At 39.5% G+C, this 22,759-nt stretch overlaps 1 protein-coding gene across 3 annotated transcripts in view; it reads right to left on the reverse strand.

Moving 5' to 3' along the window:
* UXS1 (UDP-glucuronate decarboxylase 1) overlaps nucleotides 1-22,759 on the reverse strand; it is a 60,189-nt gene that overhangs the window by 32,908 nt on the left and 4,522 nt on the right. For 2 of the 3 annotated variants that reach the window (XM_059839584.1, XM_059839585.1), the window contains exons 2-5: nucleotides 10,382-10,409; nucleotides 7,678-7,726; nucleotides 5,556-5,599; nucleotides 2,025-2,085 (exon numbers count right to left, since the gene is read on the reverse strand). In XM_059839584.1, the coding sequence (XP_059695567.1) occupies nucleotides 2,025-2,085; nucleotides 5,556-5,599; nucleotides 7,678-7,726; nucleotides 10,382-10,409 (182 nt within the window). The remainder of the gene's footprint in view (nucleotides 1-2,024; nucleotides 2,086-5,555; nucleotides 5,600-7,677; nucleotides 7,727-10,381; nucleotides 10,410-22,759) is intronic. The other variant, XM_059839586.1, reaches the window with a different exon arrangement.

Consider the following 22,759-nt stretch of genomic DNA (forward strand, 5'->3'; position numbering starts at 1 on the left):
ACATTTTTGCTGTCTGCAATCAGATTCAAAACGTCTTATGGCCTATAAGGAAATTATATTAATTATTTTTTGTTTTCCGCTTTTATCACTTTACTATATTCAATTCAGAAAAAAAAACACCCAATAGATTGAATCAATGGCAACACTATCTTCCACATAAGAGAATTCTTTCTCTTGCATATGAAAGCCTGTGGCCTAGTCACTTCAGAGAACTCAGGAAATAGATAAATCATGCACAACAAGGTGAAGATCTCTTTTCACTGAAAGTGACTGGATATCTGGTCTCAGTTAAGATACCACCACTACTAGAAATCATCTCCAGAGAGATGCTGTTTAATAAAAACTAACTGCTAGAACTGTTGTCTTATCAGGAGAATGCTGTGGGGATCTCCAGGCTGGAGCTGGAGACTGCAGTCAGAAAAAAAGTTAAATAATGCATTCTTGAAAAAGATGTAGTATTAACAAAATACAAAGCAAAAATATGTAATCTAGCAAAATTCACTTGGCGGGCCAGTTCTTGAGAATTTTGAAGTGTCGTGCAACATTTTTATGGGAACTTCAGCTGTGCAAAAGAACATGAGATTATTTCCCCTACAATTATGACAGCAACTGTAACAGAAGGTAACTGCCCCCATGAGCAGGAGGCCTATGAATGTCCATCCGAGTTGGCACAAAACTAGTCAGAACAACCTGCCAATCCTTTTGGCCAGCTTTCTCTGTAGTCATTTAAACTCTACAAAATACACTGGAAACCGAAAAGCTATTCACCTCCAGGTCAGCTGAAAACTCTCCCATTCCAACTACTTGCCATCTCTGTTGAAGCAACAAATTTCAACAAAATATCCAGTAGTTTTCAGTGGCAAATCTGGAAGTGAACATTAAGAGCTCCAGAGCCTGTTAACAGCTTTCACTGACACTTTTGTTCTCACTTACACAGAAAACATGGCATTAAGGTTACTTTTACACACTTGCAAACACACAAAGTACACAATTTAGGAATTTTCAAAATTAAATCTCTATTTTCCTCAGTTTATTTTCTGTAGTCAAGAGGGGCACCGGGAGTCTACAGGTCTCCCTTCGTCAGACTGTCATAAAAATGACAGAACACCATTGCAGAATTAAACTAATTTGGTAACATTTTGTGAAATTTTTCAATATCAATGAAGATTATTGCCTAAATATGCAGTAAAATAATTTTTCTGCATATTTTCAGATTTTTCTTCAAGATTTTGAAGTCAAAGCAAACAAAAGCACCAGCTAAGTTAGGCACATTAGCAGGGTTTTATTGTAGACTTTACTTTCATTACTACAGAAGCAGAAGGTCCTATTCCATTTTACACATCTCAAGTAGCTACTCTTTCTCTGCCTTCAAAACATGAGGACAATTTCCCCCCCAAAGACACACAGAAATAAGGAAAAATCTAGTTCACAGATAACATCAAAAGTGTTTGCAGACAAAACTAGAAAGCTGATTTATAGCACAATTCATTAAATTTAAGAATGCCCTGGACAACTCCTTTTCCTGAGTTAACCTGCCATCCTCTTCAACCCTCAACTGCTTAAGGCGCTTCAAAATAACAGAAAAAACAGAGAAGATACAGAGAGATGAACATTCCCTGCAGAGCAACTTCTTTTCTAGCCTTATGACTAAATTTTGCCCAATTTGGTCACACAAGGCTCCTGTTAAGATGTGCTTGAAAAGTTTCCCAGTCTCCGAAAGTTTAAGCCATCTGAGAGCACACACAAATACTCTCTGGCAATGTGATCCTGAGAAGTTACAGGGAAGAGCAGTTTAGTTGGCAAGTCAAACTTCAAAGCAGAGTCCACGTGTATTGTTCATACCCTGAGTTTGAAAACATCAACACAAATAAGTGAAGCAGTGCCCTAAAACCTGTGCAACACATATGTCATTCAAGGTAACCCCCTTCATCCCTTCTCATATCTTTAATCCTACAAAACAGATTACATTCCACAGAACTTTTTGGTATTTCCCCAAAACAACCTCTGAATAAACACAAACTTACCAGGATTCTTTTACGATCCTTTTCTGATAAAAATTTCACTGGTGGGTATTTCTGGGTGAAACTACAGAACATTTCAAAACAAAGGAAGAAACACTAAGTAAGTTTCAGCCTGGTTTCTTTCACATACCTCTCTTTGACATGTGAGAAACTACTCTGAAAACCTTCCATTCATAAAGTCCTGCTAAGTGCATATTTAGTCCTTTATTCTAAAAAAGAATCTGGGTCAACACAAGACAATGTCTAAGCATGGTGAAATATCAAAATTCATCTACAAAGAGTGCTTTTACAATTTCTGCTTGATTTTATATAATCAATCACTTGACTTTTATCTTTTGAGAGCAGAACTAGTGTCAAGCATGACATCACAAGAGAATAAAACAATAAAACATGAGCAGTGACTGGACATCTTCTTTTTACAGTTTTAAAAGGCAAACAACCCTCTTAAAAGCCCTGGAACACAAAGCAAATTTTGTTGACTTATCGCATTGACTTCAAACAGTTGAAGTTTCAATGTGAAACTTACAACATAAAGTCCTTATTTGTCTTAAAGTTTTACAAAAACCAATATAAAGTTGACAATCAGAATGTTGAAAAAGCACATTTTAAGATATTTCAACAACTTCTACAAAAGATCTTATTCAATATGAAAACTAATGTTAATTTTCTTAGACATGCTAATTGCCATTTATTTGCTGGTCTTCAAGCTAGTAATTTAATTTTTGCATCTTCTTTACAAGAACTTAATCAAACCAAAACCATTATAAAATAAAATTATGCAACATATGAATCTTAAATGCTTTCTCAAGCTCTTGATGCTTCAAACCTTAGAAGAACTTCTCTCCCTCCCTGGCATGCATTCTGCACAGAGCAACAAAGTCCTCTGAAAGAAGGTATGAATTTTATTTATTTATTTCAGTAATTAGCCTCATAGTCTTGGCAATTTAATAGTTCAGGTTTTCCTCAACTAAACATCAGTGTAACACTGCACACACTGTGGTTACTCTTCTCCTCCAGGAAGTCCACAGCCTAGAGATAGCCTTGTGTAGCATGCAGGAGCCAAAAATGCCAAGAGTTACATTTTCTTCTACTTACCAACAGCTGCTGATTGAACTGACCCTACAACTGTGATCTTGAAGCAACCCCTCCTCTGCTTCTAACCTGCAATACTGGCTCAACAGGAATTCTTCAGCACCAGAGCACAGATGCTTTGGTACTTTATCCAATTTTCATCACAGCATGAAAGCTACTTTCAGTTTCTTGGATAAAGGAAATATGGCAATGGAACCTTCCAATGTTAGCCACACAGGGAGACTGAAAAAGAAGCTACCTAAACTTGCCTTACATTACTATACAGGTCCCAAAAAATTTCTTCCATTTATGCTGAAGCAATGAAAGATAGTGCATAAGCACAATGCAGATGTCTAATCCATACTCTGAGGCAGAGAGGAAAATTCACTCATAACAAGAGATTTATGGAGTTCAAAATAAGTTTAAGTGCCAAATAACTAGATGCAAGGCATGTCTCTCCTCCATTCTGAAGGCGACTATTTTAAGGTTGCAGTAATGCAGCCCGGGGTCATACTGCTGCCAAAGGACCTCACAACCATTTTTGCTCCTTCTATTACACCAGTAGCAGTTTAGAGGCAGTGGGATAGAGTATGGCAGGCAAAAACCTTTTGGCAACAAAATGGAGTTTATCTTGACTTGATGCTTGCTTTGATGACTACATGGCAATGCTTTTGCTGTGCAAATTCTTAATAAAAACTTTATAGCTCTAGCTTCAGTTAAACAATCTCTTGTCATGAGACTAGCATTAAGGAATTCTTGTCTTTCCTGCTTCTCAAAAGCATGAAGATGGCTTGCTTTCAAGTTTTATCAGCTTATGAAGTAAGAAAACATTGACGCTAGAATAAGCTTTGCAAGCAGGATCAGCTTTCAGGCATCTGACAGTGAGCAGTTATTTACTGCCACTTCACACAGATATAAAATTTAAAAAACATTAACTGCAACAACCCACATTCAGCTAAACAACCAGAGGTAAATGGCTACATTATTAGAATAATAATAATAAGATAATAATAAGAGTATCCCTTTTGTGAAAGTATAATTTCCAGATTGGCTCATACTGAGATAAAAAATATTTTGATTCCTTCTCCTTTTTCCAAGAGTTCTGAAACAAGATTTATCAATGTACAATAAAAGGCCGTAGTATTTATATGGGTTATGGGAGAAGTTTTAACTTAATGGTTCTACTCAACAGCTCATTGCTCATTTGAAAAAATACAAAAACTATTAAATAAAAAAGAGCTAATCAGGATACCCTCCCACAAAGGTCTTCTGTGGATGGCAGAAGAAAATACCTGAATTACCCACAGCTTAAGGTGAAGGCTTACTGGACTATCAATAAAGATTAAATAAATCAATTTAATATTGTAATTGGCAAGGTGGTGACACAACCTGCAATTTGTTTCACATTGCCAATATACACCTTGTTCAACCTATGAAGTTCATGTGCACTTTAAGAGATGAGCAACCAGCTCAGTATTCTCACTGAAATAAATTGCATGTGGCAGGTCACTGAACCTTTCAAATCAATTGTAAAACACAGAATTTTTTTCTCCTCTTTTTTTTTTTTTTTTCCCCTTTTCCTTACCCAGGAGGGATGGCAGGAGGAGGAGCAGCTGCTCACTGACAAGACCAAACTCTGAACACCAAAGTACTGCAGGTGTCAAGCACACCTCTGGCCAGCAGCAATGGTATTCTGCCCCCTTGCCAGAGAAAGAGCACACAACCACCAGTATGAAATATCCCACAAGGGCTTACTAGTACTGCTTGGACAATCCAATCTTGACCCTTTGCAACGCAGCCCTTTCTGTTTTGCCTGGGACACCAACAGTGTCACCTGTAAGCCAGTACCACTGGCAAAAGCAGCATGCCCTAGTCAGAGCTGACAGCTCCCACTGCCATAGACCTCATTCTGTGATGAAACCATCTGTCCATGAGGACACCCTGATCAGAGAACTGATGAGACACCAAGGCGAACAGGCTGAGTGAGGGGTAACACATTCCCTTACAGATCCTAAGAGAAGCAGGTCAGTCAGGCTCATCCAAAGCACACACACAGGCTAGGATGCACAAGCAAGTCACTGCACAGTAGCTGAAGCAGAGTAACCAACCACAAGTATGGGAAAAGTGAGGTAAAACATACTTGAAGTCTCTTGAAGATGAGACCAGGCATAAACCACAGTAATCCATTCATCAGTTGGCCTCCAAATAGCAAACACCTCCACAGGATTTGAACTTTACAGAGTCCAGCACTCCCAGCTTGATTTAGTAGGATCAATCAGGCAGAATACCTTAACCATTACTGTCTCAGCATTCAATGCCCTGTCCTCACTTATATATGACAACAAATCAAAGGTGCTGAAGGTATATACAAAAATTTATTTCAAGCCTACAATTACAGAACTGACTGCTACAGAAAAAAACCTGTGCCTTTGAGATGCTTCCCAAATTCAGCAGATGACATACCTTTTTTCTAGATCTTTGATTTTCTCCCTTAGAGGTGCAACAGCCTAAAACAAAGGAAAAACATTTAATCTTTGAAGAATAAAACAGGATTCACATCACAAAAGACACACATAGGAAGTTGCCTTAGAGCAGAAATCATGGCAAACAGTCTCCTATGCAGATCTTTACTGAAGACACTCCAAGAAACTTACATTTTAATGCCTCCTTTACATAAAAAAATTGAACCTTTTCCACCAAAAATCAAATCACCTGGAAAAGTGTGAAATTAAATCCCTTAACTTACCACTGAAAACAAAACATCTCAAGGCTATGAGTACCACAGTCTTTACAAGGACATCCAATATTATGATTCCTATTTGACAAAGTGAAGTCATAAGTGACTTGTCTGAGGTGGTCAAAGGTAATCTATATCTAGCAACAGAACAATGGGACAGTAATTGAACCATCAGCTATTTAAATGGACAACAGATAAGCATACAGAGGACAGAGACACAGAAAGAGGGGCATTAGCTCCAGTGAAATGACTGTAATTCTTTCAGAACATGCCATGCAAATTTAAAGATTCATCATGTTTAAATACCTAAATATGTTCTACATAATGATTTGAGGGTATATTTAGGCTTAAGAAAATATTGAAAGGAAATTTGTTAGAAAATATAGTTCACCTACTTCTGTTTGCATTTTCACAGCTTTAGAAGAGAGAATCATTTAAGCCAGCATCAGTTTCAATTTCTTTATCACAGGACCCAAATTTCTAACAGTCCTGAATTTCAACAGGAGTCACTGAATTCTTATTTTTAGGTTTACTAAAGCCTTGTCACAAAATTTACACTCTTGGGCAATACATAAGTTGAAAGCTGTCAGAGGTTCTAACTGGTACTAAGTGGCAGCACATCAGCAACCACCATTAATTCGTTTTATACAAATACTTCTGGTTAGAGCTAGACAATTAAACTTCAGTAACTTCATAAACTGAATAAAGCTGCATATTCATGTTAAGAGGAAATTATATGGTATTATCATTTATATTCAATAAATATTTAGCTCTGTGGAAGAGCAAATAATTCCTGAAAGAGTTATTCTGATGGTGTAAGACATTCTACAAATACAACTTTAAAAATAAGATCCAGAAATACCCAACTTCTCAGACCTTACAGTAACTCTGATCTACACATTGAATTTCAAATATTTCACCATTCTTAAACAACTGGAATTTTCACAATGCTTGTTGCAACACTTACCAGATTTTTTTTTTTTTTTAATTCAAACAAACCAACCAAAAAAACAGAGAAAGAGGAATGCAAAAGACAAACTAATCATACAGGCTCTCCACTGATTTTAAGCAATTTCAGTAGGCTGCTCACTGTGTCCAGAGGAACAACTGCTTTACAAACCTGCTGGAATACAAGACACTAGTACAGGAACACACACCCACACAAGGGTAAGGGGTATCAACCTCAAGGACTATCTACTTCATACTTTGTTTTACTGTTACTAGACTGGAAGGGCGAAACATTTGGAGAAAGATCTGTTGCACACATTCTCAATATTTCACAATAAACTGAGGCTGAAATGGAAATTCAGAGGTATTGGTACAGCAGTCCAGAACCACAAGTAAATTCAGTCCCCATGTCTACTCCAGAAATTGCCAGGACTCATGCTTAAAGCCTTGGCATGGCACACCCTGCCCAGCTGCAAACATTGCTACATTTATTCATTAGTTAAGAACAAAACACAGCAATTTTGGGCACCCTCAAATTTGTAATGCACCTTGTAAATACTTCACATTTTGTAAGGCAGTCAGAGGAAAGAATTTGTGTACATCCTTTAAGCAACAAATAAAACAGTTCTTGCGAGGATTCTACCACAGTCTCTGCAGCAAATGTATCAGCAGATCTAACACTTTCAAGAAAGCTTTTAATGAAATTAAAGTGTAGTCAGAGATCAATGTTAGAAACTCCACTAGAGCGAAGAACAATTCAAAAACTTATGTACAGACACAAATCCAATGCTTTGGTTTTACCAGAATCAAGAGTAAGGAGATACAACTAAATATACCACTTTAATTTGAAATTAGTAAAATGGAGTACTCAAAACAGATTACAACTATTAGCAAACCAACCTCCTCTATTCTACTTTCCACCTTCTGATCCCCATTTTCTTGAAGAGACCTGTTGGCAAGAAAAGAAAAAAAAAAATAATCCACACCTAAGCAATAATTGCTCCACTGCACCTGCATCATATTAAAACAGTATCCTCAAAGCACCTCGAATTAGTATTATTTCAAAAACATAATTAGAACAATTTAAAGAGGATGGTCTAATTTCCATTGAAATCCATGACTTTGGCAGAAACTGAGCCAAACCCACGGGAAAGAACAGTACCAATAAAAGTTACATTCGTTTTACATAGAAACGACCAGCATTTTAGAAAAGTGTCTAATTACTGGTTTTGAGTGCAAATTTACTGTGCAAAGGCCCAAAATGTCTCTTTGAGGTCTCTGCTTACTGCAGAGACAAAAATGCTGATAGAACTTTCTCCCTTAGACAAATGTATCTCATTTTGACTTTGAACTTTTCCAAATGGGAAAAAAAACCCCAACTGCACTAAAACATATCTTCATCAACTGCCTGATGGGCAATACTGACTTCTCACACGAATGTTACTCATTTGACATGAGGCCAAGGATAAAGTACGTTGTGGTAAATCTGTGTGGTCTTATTTAGCATCTGATTGTGTAAAGTGTCCCAGTTATGTTCACTTTTGAGTAAACATTTGCAAGTGTAGAATATGTATTTTTAAATTCTACCTCTTATATCAAGGTTATGCAATTTTCCTAACATTTGTGTTACTATGTTTTCGTTTTTTTTTTTTTTTTCCAATTAAACCTTCTGAAAGGGGAATTATTTATCTCACAGTAGTTAAGTTTTTGCATACTAGAGGAATCATGGGTATCCAACATAAAATGCAGTTCTTTCAAGTGAAAAACAGAGCTCCTTTACTTGGGACCTGAACTCATTACACCTAGAGAAACAGAAGATCCTTTGTTAAGCAGATATATATATACACTGTTAGAAGTTAAAGCAATGATTCCCTTCATAACCCTCTGTAAAATTCTCACTTTTTAAGAAAGTCAACTCTGTGTATTACTAAGGCAAAGACTTTACTGACCAGATTCATTTGTATCTCTAAAGAATACAGTAAATTCCAACAGTAAGACACACATTCCCTGAACCATCTGTTCAAACGAAGTTGTCATTTATTGCACTAGTGGCAAATAAAAACCCTGAAGCTAATGTTGAATGAATGTTCTATAAGGAAATGGAATTAAGCTGTCCTGGTGGATTTTGAAAATGTTTTCCCAAGTAACAAATTTACAAAAAACTATGCAAACAACCGTGGAACAGATAGTCTTTCCTTTCTTGTAAGTGACCAGAATTAAAAAAGTTCCCCTTAAAAATAGTTCCTACTGTTTTTTATTCACAGTAAAATACTGCAACTCAAGGACTGGCAACTCTGCAATCTATTTTTTTATGAGCATTTCCTCCTAACAAAGACAATCTTACTGGCTAAGGACCAACATCAGTCCCTCAGAAATAATTTTCATCCTCAACAGCTCTAAAAAAGACATCTCAAATAATAATTCAGAGGCAGGTAGTGGCAGGATTTGTAAGGACAGCTTACCAGGAAATAAACAGGATCAGGAAATAAACAGGAATATCAGGATCCCACACCCACCTGTCCTCCTCAAACCCCTCTCTGAGGTTCTTGTCCTTTGTTAAGAAATGCTCAGCTGCTCATGTAACAGCTGCAAAGCTGCCATAGTTCACTGGTCATGATAACATGATAATCTAACTGATATCCCCATCTGCAACCCACAGCAGCCCAGCAGCTGTTTGCCTGACAGCTGAGCACTCTTTGCACCAAGGCTGGGAAACTCCAAGAGGAGCAGAGTGGACCACTTGGGATAGGAAGAGACTCCCAGGGTAAGCCGTGCTGGGTGCATTAGAGCCTAGAGAAAAATCATTATTATCATTCTCATTTTGTCTCAAACTTTCCTTACCATGTGCTGCTAGGAGTGGCAACAGAATATCAAAACCCTTTACTAGCAAAACATGGTAAAATATTTTGTCCTCTATACACAATGACTTTGCTGTAGGGAACAAGCTGTCCCCATATTCTCTTCAATTTCTTTTGCAGCTGTGTCTTCCCAGTGAATTTTCCTGCAGGACAAACTCACATGCAAGCAGAAATGTGAAAATCTGCATGTTTTGCATACATATTGTCTTCCTATTTCTAAAGGAAAAAATTCTAGGGGACAGCGCAGGATTTTCTGCTTTTCAGCAGTTAAGCCATCAGGTTCTCTACAAATTAACTGTGGAGGAGGAAAAGCTCTCCAAAGTACATTTCTGATTCTAGGTACAGAAATATAATGGGAAGCAGTGGAGAATGTGCTGCTCTTCAATATTTAAGCCCACATTATCACTGAATATGCTCTGGATGCTGGAAAGATACAGTCACGTCTGTGCTAAGGAAAAGCAGAATCCAAGCCTATACAAACAGGTATGCCAACCAACTGGCCAAAATCAGAAGATGAATTTGTGCAAAGAAAAGCAGATGAAGTGTGAGTAAAATTCCAGGTGAGATCTATAGCAAATATACAACCATTTTTGAGACTGAACGCTTTGTATTTAAAAAAAAAAGGTATCAGCTGCTTAGCAACCACCCAAACAACAGTGCTGTTCTTCTCCGATATATACTGATAGAAAATGTTAGTTAATTTTATTAAACATAAGGATAGTCAATACGAAAATTTTATACATTACCTCATATTGACAAAGTTTCCCCATACAGCTGGAAAATAGGAAAAGAGAAAACATTACAATGTCATATAGCAGTACCTGAGGTAGCTTTTTCCTATTATCATCAGAAGGAATTTAAGACAATATTAAGTATGTCAATTACAAACTAAGTAAGTTATACATGCACCTCCCATACATGAGTGCCTAGAATACAGTTTCAGAGTATGGGTGGAATTCTGATGAGATTACATGGGACTGTAAAAAAATATGCAGGAATTATCTAACCTGTAATTTGGCACTGCACACAGATTGGATAAACCAGAACACTCGACTTGTTTATTAGGGGTACTGGAAAAAATGACAAGAGCAAGAAAGGAGCCCCGTGGACTTGAACCACACAAACTGGAAACTGCAGAGTGACAAAAGACGGGCCACTACAGGCTAGAGCTGAACCAGCCCAAAGAGCTGCCTCAGGAGTTCTGCATTAAAGGTAGCAAGTGCTTGTGTGCACATATAATTGTGTCTAAATACATATATAATGTGATGTAAACACAAAAGACACATAAGCAATGTAACTTACAATGCCGCAGTAAGCAAACAAAACTCATTTATTACTGTTTGTATGGAAAAATCTTTATAGAAAGATAAATCACATTATAAAATAAAAGACCAAAAGATGTAACAGACATAACTGGTCAGGGCTTAGGAGATTATAGGAAGACTATGAGAACACTGACTTTACTTTTAACTTTCAACTAGGAAATAGAATGCAGTTTTAAGTGAAAAAATTAGAAGCCATCAACCAGGCTACATTGACAAGGAACACTTGACAACTTTGCAACATCAAGATAAACAAGTTTAACATGGAACAGTTATGTAAGGAATTTTGCAAAACAAGCAACACAAGAAATATACCCCAAACATCTCCAGAATATCATTCTGGAGTTGCTCTTTAAGACACAAGGCTCAAGCTAAGGACCAAATTACATTGGGTGCTTAGGAGGACCCAATGTAATTTGTCTTAGGGAGTAGCCTATATGCTGTATTTCCATACATAAAGAAAATTTCTAAAGTGTCCATACATTCTGTAAGCTGTAAAGTATTTTGCCTACCTTTAGGCTTTGCACATACATTTCCATCACTATTACTCAATGAGCTCATGGATGAGGTGTTACAGAAACAAAACAAAAAACAATGCTACAGTCACAGGCACCTTCCAGGCAGGAGAAATGAAACATTCCCAGGAAGGAGGAGTGGGGAGGACACAAATGAGGATTCAGTAATGCAGTTGTTCGAGCCTTCAGGGGATGGGAAAGCTACTGAACTGTTTTTAAGTGCTGAGTACTGCTGAGTAATTCACGAGTAACTGGAAAGAATCCATGACAGACTAAGAAATAAGCTGTAGGAGGGCTCTGTGTTATCTCTCGTGATACCATAAAACCACCTGTCATCTTCTGGGGAAAAGATGGGGAAGCTTTATTATATTAGAACAAATAACCCATAAAATCCAACTGAATTTTTAAATAACCTGGATTTTGTAGATAAAGTAAATTTAATGTGGTGAAAATGGAATACAGCGTTGAGCACAGTTAAATTCAAGTTATTTACCCTCTGGATAGGATTTCAGAATTATGTATGATAACAGTAATGAAAAAAAGACTTTTCTTTCAATGAGTGATGACAATCTGGCAGTTGCAAGTACAGAATTCTCCAGTTAAACAGGACTGAGCTATACGTACAAAGAATAATTTTTCTGGGCTACAGAAACCCATACAAATCGTTATGCAGTGGCAGGAAGCATCTGGGTTTAGCTGGTGAAGTAAGAATTGATTTAAGAAAAAAAAAAAAAAAAAAAGGAGTTGCCAGCTGCAACAAATACCACCCTCCCAGTTTTGTTGCAAAGACACTGAAGCCACACAGCATACAAAGAACCGGCTTCCTAAAGAAAACATGTGACTTGTGTGTACTCAGTGTCCACAGCAGGGAAGGGAAGCTCAAAAAGGCATTCACATCCTTCCAGAAACACTGTTTTTGATATCTCAGCTCTGTAGGAGAACATGACCTTGCATTAAACTTTTACGAAGTGTACTGAGTACCACTAAAAAAAAAAAAGAAAAAAAAGAAAAAAAATTGCAAAAATTAATCACATAGGAACTACCATACAGAGAGATCTGAAGAACTCTGAAGTCTCTCATGTGTAGAGAGATGTTACAAAAACTCATTTCAGCATACTGACTGCCCTCATAAAGAATCCTGAATGTGCAATTCTAAAAAGGATCTCTTTGGCTACTGGTGCTCACATGGAGCTTACACCAAGGTTGAAGGGATCAGAGCTAATATTTTTGTACAAGAGTGGAAATAAGGCTTGGCTGTTTTTCTTCCAAATACACAGCTGTTTATATAACGGGCTTACCCAGTAGCAGAACCAGAAGCACGACTGGCTCACAGAGGATTTCCTTGCCCTAAAGGTTAAGTCAAGGCTAGTATGACATTCAGGCAAGAATGATGGAAACACAGAGGTAAGTAGGTCCAAATCCACAAGCAGAACGATGAAAATTACAAGCCTAAATTCAAGATGAAAATCCTTACAGACATCACAAAACCACCTGATAGGCCCATCAAGTTCAGGCCCCAAAAGCTGCAAACATAGATGGTTAAAAAATTCTTCCACATCAGCAAGGTCATGAATTAGGCACCACACAAACCCAGCTTTCAAAAGCATGAGACTCCTAATGGACCAAATTTGAGCAAACACTAACACAACCCAGAACTTCACTGTAAAAGCCAGTTTTAAAAATTCAAGTCTAAACCCATATCTTTTAAGTCAAAAGGTATTAATCCAGGATTATAGTCCTGTGCCAATTCTCATACTGCAGAGATTTAACATCCTCAACCCCCACAGCCACACATACCCTGTGAAGAACTTGCAACTCATCCAACTAGAGAGCATTCATAAACATAGTCTGCCTGCCATCTACTGAAACTCTGTGCAAGGGAAGAATTCATGATTCATTGGACTATGTATGACTTGTAACCTAACAATTACGACACTCACCTACAAGGGAAAGAGACAGGGGTTCTACTTTCTCTCCCAAAGATGGATTGTAAACCTCACCCAATGACTGATTAAGGTCATAGTGAATTGGCACTAGAGAAGTGAGCAGAATATCTGAATTGTTGTAGCCTGGTTTAATGGTCTGTAGGAAGAGTGAAAATAGGACTACACCAATCTGTTTTGAGATGTTGTTTCCCCTTTGCATTAGTCATTAATAATTTCCACAGACAATAAAATTTAAAGCGAAGGCTGCCAGAGAAGGACAACATGCCTTCAGTAAAATGATGAAGAACTCTCTAAAAGAGCCTCTTCTGGGGAAAAAAAAAAAAAAAATTGTTTCTTAATGCCCTAATAACAGTATTGTTATTAAAGAGGTTTTACATTTATCCGACTAAACATTAACCACTCCGGGTTTTTAGAAAATCCAAAAGCTTTTTTGTTTCTTTCCCCAGCTTCTGAGATTAAGCTGCAACTATTTGGCAGGCACAGTCTTACAGTAAAATTGTTGTAGGTTTTCAAGACTTCTCAAACCTCCCTTAAAGGCAATTTGTCATACATGAGTAAAGAATTTTGTGTTGGTTTTGTTCCTACTGAATATATTTACATTCCTGGAAATTTAAAAGTTTGTTTAGTTTTTCTAGAGAAGGCCCATTCTGAAATGATTCTGAATGCAGAGGACTGCAATGACTCGGATACTGCCAGTAAAGGAAAAGTCCAGGAGCTATCCTTTGGATCCAAACCAACCATGCCTACATTAAGTAAAAAAAAACAAACAACCAACCCCCCCCCCCCCCCCAAAAAAAAACCAACCAAAAAAAGCCCCAAACCACAACAACACAAAATATAAAATCTGTTAAATCACACTTGAAAAATACAACAGAAACCCCAGGTATTTGGCTGGGGTATTGCTGAGTATCTACTATTAAATGTACACTTCAATATTTCAGTCAGACTTTTTAACTGACCAGCTGCATTTCACAGCAGGCAAGTGTTATCTTTCCAGATCCTCAGAACATAGGAATAGGATGTATGTTTTCATCTGAATATCCTCTGAATTTGTCATCTGCAATAATATTTTTGTACAGGTTTCTATCAAATATAGATTACTACACTAAGAGAACCTTGCATGCCATAATTAACTCATCCACAACAGGCTGAGGAACCAGAAAAACAACACTGTCACAACCTGAAGGTGGGAAAAAACACAATTCTAAAAGTAGCCTTGATCTTTATCCCTCTTCTCTGGGCCTCTTTAAACGACATTAAAATCAAGTCACAGACTTACCACAGGCCCTCAACAGTAGTATACACTCAATCTGAAATTATTAGTGACATCACTAGTTTCAGCATCACATACATTTTAAAACAGATGTTTTAAAAAGCAAAACCATGATGTCCATAGAGATCCCACTGTACCAAAACCAGATGCAATCTCTTTTAAAACCATATTCTTTCCCAATTGCTTTGTTGTTTGCATTTTCAGGACTGTTAAAGAAACTTTTACACAAACTTTTGTCTAAATAGATTTAGCTGAAAGCACAGGGATTGTCCCTGTATCACCCACCTTTAAACTAATATAGAGATTACAAGACGATGTTTGTTATAAATCGATTTCACTAACAACAGAAACAGCATGCAGGAATAATATGAATTGATAGATAGTCATAATCAGAATTTTTAGAACAAACTCATATGCTCTGACCATCCAAAGTGAATTGTTTCAAACTTTCTATTTCAGAGAGATGCAACAGCATTCAAAAAAGGATTTTTTTTGGTTTTTGTTTTTTTTTTTTACTTAAATCTGACTCTCCACAGTCACTCAGCAACTTCAGTCTCCTGGAAGAAATAAGGTTTTAGTTTCCAGATGCAAACCTGACAAAAAGGGAGAACATGCAAAGCAAAATCATAAAATGCTTTTTTACACAATTGCATTAAAGTTTTAATTTAATTAATTTACATTATTTAATAATGTATTAATTATTTAATTAATTTTACATTATTTAATAATGTAAAAAACCCAATTATTTTCTTTAGGAAACTATTACTTCCCACACAACACCTTGTGGCTAAATTGGAGAAATATGACTTTGATGGACTACTCAAGAGATGGCAGCTGTATGGCTGCACCCAGGGCTCAGTGCCCAAAGGGAGATCAGTAAAAACTGGTGTCCACCAGGGGGGTGCACTGGAACCAGTACTGCACAGTATCTCCATTAATGATACAGCATTGAGCCTCAGTAAGTCTGCAGATGACACTGAGCTGTAAGTGTCCTGAGGGAAGGGATGCCATCCAGAGGGACAATAAGGAGTGGGCAAACATGAACCTCATAAAGTTCAAGGCAAAGTGCAAGGTCCTGCACCCAGGTTGGAGCAACCACCAGTATAAGTACAGACTGGGTTGCAAGAGGACTGAGAGCAGCCCTGTCAAGAAGGTCCTGGGGGTACTGGTGGAAAATTTGGACATGAAATGGCAACATACACTTTCAGCTCAGAAAACAAATCAGAAACACTGGGCAGCACCAAAAGAAGTGTGGTCACCCTGTCAACTGAGGTGATTCTTCCTCTCCCTTCCACTCTCATGAGACATCACCTGCATACAGCTCTAGGGCTCCCAGGACAAGAAACACATTGACTTGTTAGAGAGGGTCCAGAGGAGGGTCACAAAACATGGTCAGAGGAACAGAACACCTCTGTTATGAGAACTGTCTGAGAGAGCTGGCTAAAAAAGCCTGGAGAAGAAAAGGCTCTGAAGAGACCTTACTGTAGCTTTACTTAAAAGGGGCTTATAAGAACAATGAAGAAAAACTTTCCAGCAAGGCCTGCAATGACAGGACTCTTAAGAGGCAATGGTGTTAGCCTGAAAGAGAGCAGGTTTAAGTAAGATGCAAAGAAGCAATTCTTTACTATGAGAGTGGCAAGCCTGGAACACATTGCCCAGAAAAGTTTTGGATGGCCCACACCTGTAAACAATGTGAGGTTGGACAGGGGTATAAGCAACCTGTTCTACTGAAAGATGTAGAACATCCCCCCAGGGCATTGGCGGGCTGGATTAGATGATCTTTAAAAGTCTCATCCAATGTAAACCATTTTACAGTATGGCCAATATATTTCAAATCACCTTTTATAGTCTTGATTCCATAAGAATAAAAAAACCCTCTCAACTGTAGTCCATCTGTAATTCCAGCAGTATGTTAATTTGCTTTAGAAAATTATTTTACTGATGAGAGTGTTTTGCAATATTAGTGGAGGTGACAACATACAATTATTAATCGTAACTTTAAGAAATGTCACTTTACTGAGTGAAGTTTATGGTTATGCCTTTGGGGAAAGTATAACAACTTGAATATTTAAAAATATTTTTAAAAAATACACCTCTGGTAAGTCTACACAGATCTCTGTATGGCAAATAGTTCTTGTTGCATCTCCTGAACTGATGCCTTGCTCAACAGTAAAATTCCTGCCCCAAATCAAAGACAGCAGATAGGAACCGTAGCTTTTCCCACAAGAGAAGTATCCTAGACACAAAGACAGGATTTGCTAAGGGAAAGATGCTGTCTGCATCTTAGACAGTATCACTGCCACTCTATGTCAACCCTTCAGCTAGTCATCAACTAGCAAAACAAAGGCAACACATCACCAGGAAATTTCTCCACTCTCTCTTAAGAACAAACAGTTAAATCTTGGCAAGCCAATACTCTCCCACAGCTGTGAGAGATAACATTATGCAAATTTTCTTTCTTTACAAGAGTTAATGGAGCTTCATACTGCATGGGAAGGTAGCCAAGAGCACTTTTTCTTACATTTCAATTAGCATCATCACTTTATGACGGAATTTCATTCTTAGTTTCCCAGATGGAAAATTCTCTTGAAATTTCTATTAAGTCTTTTTTCCAGTTCTCTGTTCATTGTTACTACTCCTTCCTGCCTCATGTCTTCAGCATATCATTCTTTACCACTGCTCCTCCACTGACCCATCTGTTGACAGCTAAGGTTGTTTTCAGTGGACTCACAGAATGCTCCAATGGTCAGCACTGTAACTGAAACAAACTCACTCTTCCCAGCTACTTTTCACAAATCCCTTCAGGTAAATTGATGCCATAACCCCCACCTCTCCCTCTCTCCGCTCCATAAATGAGATGCTGAAAACTACCAGCTTCAACCAAACTCTGCTTTGGTCAACCAACCTTAAAAAAAGAAAAAAGCAATATAAATGTCAGAGAAATATTCCCCTTTGCAAAAACAGAGGGTAAAGAAGGTAGAAGCTCTAAGAGTATTTGTCCTTGAGTGGAATGATGACAGGGCTGTCTCCTGCACATGCTGCAGAAGTGACAAATACTATATCTCCAGGATGCCAAAAATTGTTTTAAAACATCATGGCTAGCAAGGCATAGTCAGAGTCCATCTCTTCCTAACAAACAACTGAAGCATGAACAAATTTTCATAAGCTTCATGAGTACAGCCAGTTGCAAGCCTGATGAGCAGGGAACTGGAAGCTGTTACAACAGTGAACTTATTTGCATAAACCCACAAATGAAAGGCAGCTTGGGGAATGTGAGCCCAACCAGCAAGCCTAATGTCCTACACAACCATTTTGAACTCTTCCATGGCCAATCAATCCTGACATCTAGTTAAAAAATGGCTGAGGAAGGAAGATTTCTGATGCTGAAAAACATTGAGACAGTCTGAAGCAATAGGGCAGGACCAACTTGATAACTGCTCTTCTACTATGAAAAGTGGAAGTAAAAGCTTATCAAAACAAAACATTAAGTAACATTTAATCTTCATTTTGAATATATGCAAGACAAGCAGCATGTGAGGGGCTAGTAAGATTCAAACTGAAAAGCTAACTCACACCTCGATATTTTGAGAAGAGAACATTGCATTCTTCCTCGCTGATTGTCGGAACTCAGGACATCCCTCTGGGAGTCCGGAGTTTCCTGGGACCCTTGCCAGGGGGCTCGGAGACCCTGGCACACAGCCCAGAACACCAGTGGGTTCGATTATGAACCACGGAATAACTTGTCACCTTTATAGAAAGAGATAAAAGCCACAATAGTGTAAATAGTGTAAGAATAAATAATTACAGAGTCTAAATGTAGGTTTTAGGATTTTGGGTATAGGGGTTTCTGGTGACAAGATGGAGGGATTTGGGCGTGTCTAGCCTTTCTTCTTCTTCTCTACCTCCATCTTGTCTGGTGATGTTGGCACTTTTAGATTGGTCTAAAGTAGAAACTCACTGTCTAATATAGATGATAGGTATTGGAAAATAACTGTAAATATTGTACACGTAGTTTGTAGTATATAAAGATAACACCGCCCTGGAGGAGGGGGGAGTGCCTCTGGCTGTCCTGCCAAACGGATCTCGGCTGGACAGGGAGAAAGAACTTTATAGATAAGATGCAATAAACAATCTTGAGACCGAAAAAATGAAGAGCCCTGACTTCTTCTTCAAGCACCGGGCTGGGAAAAGAAACTTTAGAACTTTAGTCGGGGTCACTCTGACCGGCTAAAAAGACAGCCCCCGGCAACTGGCGTTCCCTGGGTGGGCTCGAAGAAAGACACGGCAACTGGCGTTCCCTGTGCAGGCTCGAAGAAAGATGCGGCAACTGGCGTTCCCTGGCTTGGCTGCAAGAAAGACCCGGCATTTGGCATTCCCAGGTGGGCTGCAAGAGCTGGGCGGCAAGAGAACAACCCGGATGGGCGGAAAGAGAGACGGCTGCAAGAGATGGGCTGCAAAAGAGAGACCACGACACGTTGGGCAGCAAGAAAGCACCCAGGTGGGCAGTTGGCAGGCAGCCACGCCACCAGACATCAGCCGCTGAAACACAGCCCGTGAAGAGAACAAAAAAGGACAAGGAAAAGAAGCAGGCACTCCCAAAAAGAAAAAAAAGAAAAAAAAAAAAAGAAAAAAAAAAGGGAAAAAGAAAAAAAAAAAAAAGAAAAAAAAATCCACACAGAAGATCCAAGATTCAACTTCTGCTAAACAGACTCGCATCCAGATCTGGCGGGGGGGCCAGTGACCAGGGCGACCTCCGGACGGACCTTGCAAATGATTCAGCTTTTGGTAAGAAGGTTGAGATTTGAGAACATGGAGGGGACATGCTCTCAGGAACAGTTAAGGATTTTGTCAGCCTTACAAGGTCTGGCAGCCACACAACTTGTGAAAATCTCTGAAAAAAGGTAAAACGGCCTTGAAGCTTTTATCCCCAGCAAGGATCATGTTAGAGGCAATTACGGCAAGATCCCGGAGTAGAGCTAAAAGGTCATTAATTGTGAATCCCATAGGGGCGGGGGGAGGAGAGCAAAGCTCAAAGCAGAGATTGTCTCTGGTCCCAACCAGCCCTGGGGAAGTAGCTCCCGATGAGAGGGAGCGGGAAATAGCTCCCGATGAGAGGGAGCGGGAAATAGCTCCCGATGAGAGGGAGCGGGAAATAGCTCCCGATGAGAGGGAGTGGGAAGCAGCTTTACCGCCTCCAATTCCTCTACCCCGAAAGCCCAGCTCGCGGCGAGCGTGGCTGCGCGGCGGCGGCGGCGAGCGGCGGGGGGAGCGCGGAGGCAGTGGGGGACGCGAGTTTCGGCGCGGGGGCTGTGAGCATGACACCGACGGCGGCGGCCTCAGCTGGCGCGGTGCCAGGGACGCGCGCGCAGGGCGAGACCCGCGGGACGTCCGGGAAGGGCTCTCAAATCATAGCGTCCACGTCAGACGCGGGCGGTGGGCTTGGAGCAGCTGCAGGGCTCCAGGCGGTGCCCGTAGGCAGACGCAGGAGACGCGTGGTGATGATGCAGGACCCGGAAGTCGGGGCGCGAAGGGTTTTTTCCCCAGTTCGCGGACGCGGGACGGGCACCGGCCGAGCAGGGACCGCGCGCCGGCTGCGGGTGTTGGCACGGGGCCAGAATGGGATCTGAGCTGTACTGGTGTCGATCAGAGAGAGAAGGACATTTCCGAGACCGCGCCTGCGCCGAGACGAGCGCAGGGGAGGCGCGGTCGGGGCGGGGTTGTCCACACTCCCGTGACGGCACAGGCAGAGACGGGGCGTGATCAGGGTACAGAGGCTGCCCCAGGTACCACCCCTCTCCGATCCCAGGGCAACGGGCACCCAGCTAACCGCAGCAGCCAGCACACAGTTTCAGCCTCCATCAAAATCTCAAGTTGGAGATTTTTCGCGGGTGCAGCACATGTTGAGTGAGGCACACCGAGCTCTTCAACAGGCTAGTCCCACAGAAGTGACAGAAACAGCATTTATCAGATGATCAAGTCTCAGATGCAAAAGATGGGCGTGGAAAAAAAAAAAAAAAAAAAAAAAAAAAAAAAAAAAAAAAAAAAAAAAAAAAAAAAAAAAAGTTGTCCAAAAGTCAGAGAAAAGTGAGAAAGCACCAGGCTTTTGCCCAAGATACAGAAAAAAGAAGGGAAAATCAATGCAAATCAATGTTATTCCAAATATGATGTAGATGGAAATCTATTTTGAAAAATGCCTCTCAGGGAGAGAGACGGCACCATATAAAGATAGAAGTATTAGTAAGGATTCAATTACTCAAAGTGTCTCTGAAGACAGAGCATTTGAGAAACATCAATCAGATCCTATCTGTGGGGTCATCAGCTGATTCTCCAATGGTTCAGAGTTTTAGGGATTGTTGTCAGTGAGTTTGTAACCTTTGTTATTTTTAGATTTTATAGGTAATACTGATAAATAAGGATTGCTGTTAATGTTATATGAATACTTTAAAAAGGTTGTCTTAACTCCTTCAAATACTTCCTGTTGATAAGTTGATTATATAATGAGAATTCTCAGAATTTGTGATAAGAATTATTATCAGGGTATTGTAGTGTTTATAACCAGCCAGTGTTCCACTATCTCTTTTGTGAGAAGCCACGTCTCTTCAGAATCTTGTCTTTATTTCCTAACTACTCACAGGTTTTTGGATTTCTTTTAAATCCAAATTGCCGCTTTTGTGGTTTTTTTTTCATTTATTGTTTCTTCAGTTATTACAGAGGTACTTCAGCCAAGAATTCAAGAAGTCTACTGTGTTTGAAGAATTTCTATCCCAACAGAAGTTTCAGAAGGATCCAATTATTTAATGGTTTGATAGATCTTTAATCCTAAGGTTTCCTATTCATAATTGCTGTTTTTAAGAGTCTCATTTTAAGAATGTGCTAAGTGATATCCATCAATTAGAGTTCGGGCTCTGGCCAAGTCCTAGCTCTACTTGAATGGAGTGATTGACAATCAGCCCAGATGTTTTCTGCATCAAAAAGTATTCAAGTCCTTTTGGCTTGGCAATTTGACCGTCTATGATAGCTGAGCCTGTTTTCAGAAGGAGTTTGGAGAAACATGAATCCGGACATGGATTCTCCAGTTCTCTGTTGTTGTAAGGTTCATCAGCTGTCGCAGACTCTGGGATGACAGTTCAGTGTTGTAATGTTTGACAATTGTATGATTTCAGATGTGTTATTGGTTATGTGTATTATCTAATTGATTTCTAATTGCTGTCATTTTACATTTCCCTATGCAATTGCATAGAGACTGAAACAGAGTTGATCAATGTTTTATTTTCATATCAGGACCCATTCTTCACCTCCGAGATTTTGAGAAAATCCTCCAGTCTCTTCGGGGGCATGGATTTGTTTGTGTTTTAGCAGGTACAAAAGTCCAGGTGAACCTCAGTGAAGAATGTGAAACTCCATCCAGTGCAAGATAATGCTGACAAGAAGCGTGGGCAAGAAAACGCTGACCATTCCATAAGCAGAAAAGAAGATGTGGAGATGTGGACTGCACAGAGATTCCAACCCTTGTGTTTTGCCCACAGAAGACTGTGGACTTTGGGTCTCTTCATGGGTGTGGGAATCAGTGGTGTTGTAGAACTGTTGTTAGATGATTGCTTGTTATATTTTAGTACGGCTTTTAGTTCTCTTGTTCATTGCGCCATGCATTCTTTTGTGTATATGGCGGGTTGTCAACCAAGCTGCCAAAGAGGTCTTCTTGGTGCAAACAGAAGGGGGAGATGTCGGAACTCAGGACATCCCTCTGGGAGTCCGGAGTTTCCTGGGACCCTTGCCAGGGGGCTCGGAGACCCTGGCACACAGCCCAGAACACCAGTGGGTTCGATTATGAACCACGGAATAACTTGTCACCTTTATAGAAAGAGATAAAAGCCACAATAGTGTAAATAGTGTAAGAATAAATAATTACAGAGTCTAAATGTAGGTTTTAGGATTTTGGGTATAGGGGTTTCTGGTGACAAGATGGAGGGATTTGGGCGTGTCTAGCCTTTCTTCTTCTTCTCTACCTCCATCTTGTCTGGTGATGTTGGCACTTTTAGATTGGTCTAAAGTAGAAACTCACTGTCTA

The sequence above is a fragment of the Haemorhous mexicanus genome, chromosome 2 (genome assembly GCF_027477595.1).
Source record: "Haemorhous mexicanus isolate bHaeMex1 chromosome 2, bHaeMex1.pri, whole genome shotgun sequence".
Lineage (NCBI taxonomy): Eukaryota > Metazoa > Chordata > Aves > Passeriformes > Fringillidae > Haemorhous > Haemorhous mexicanus.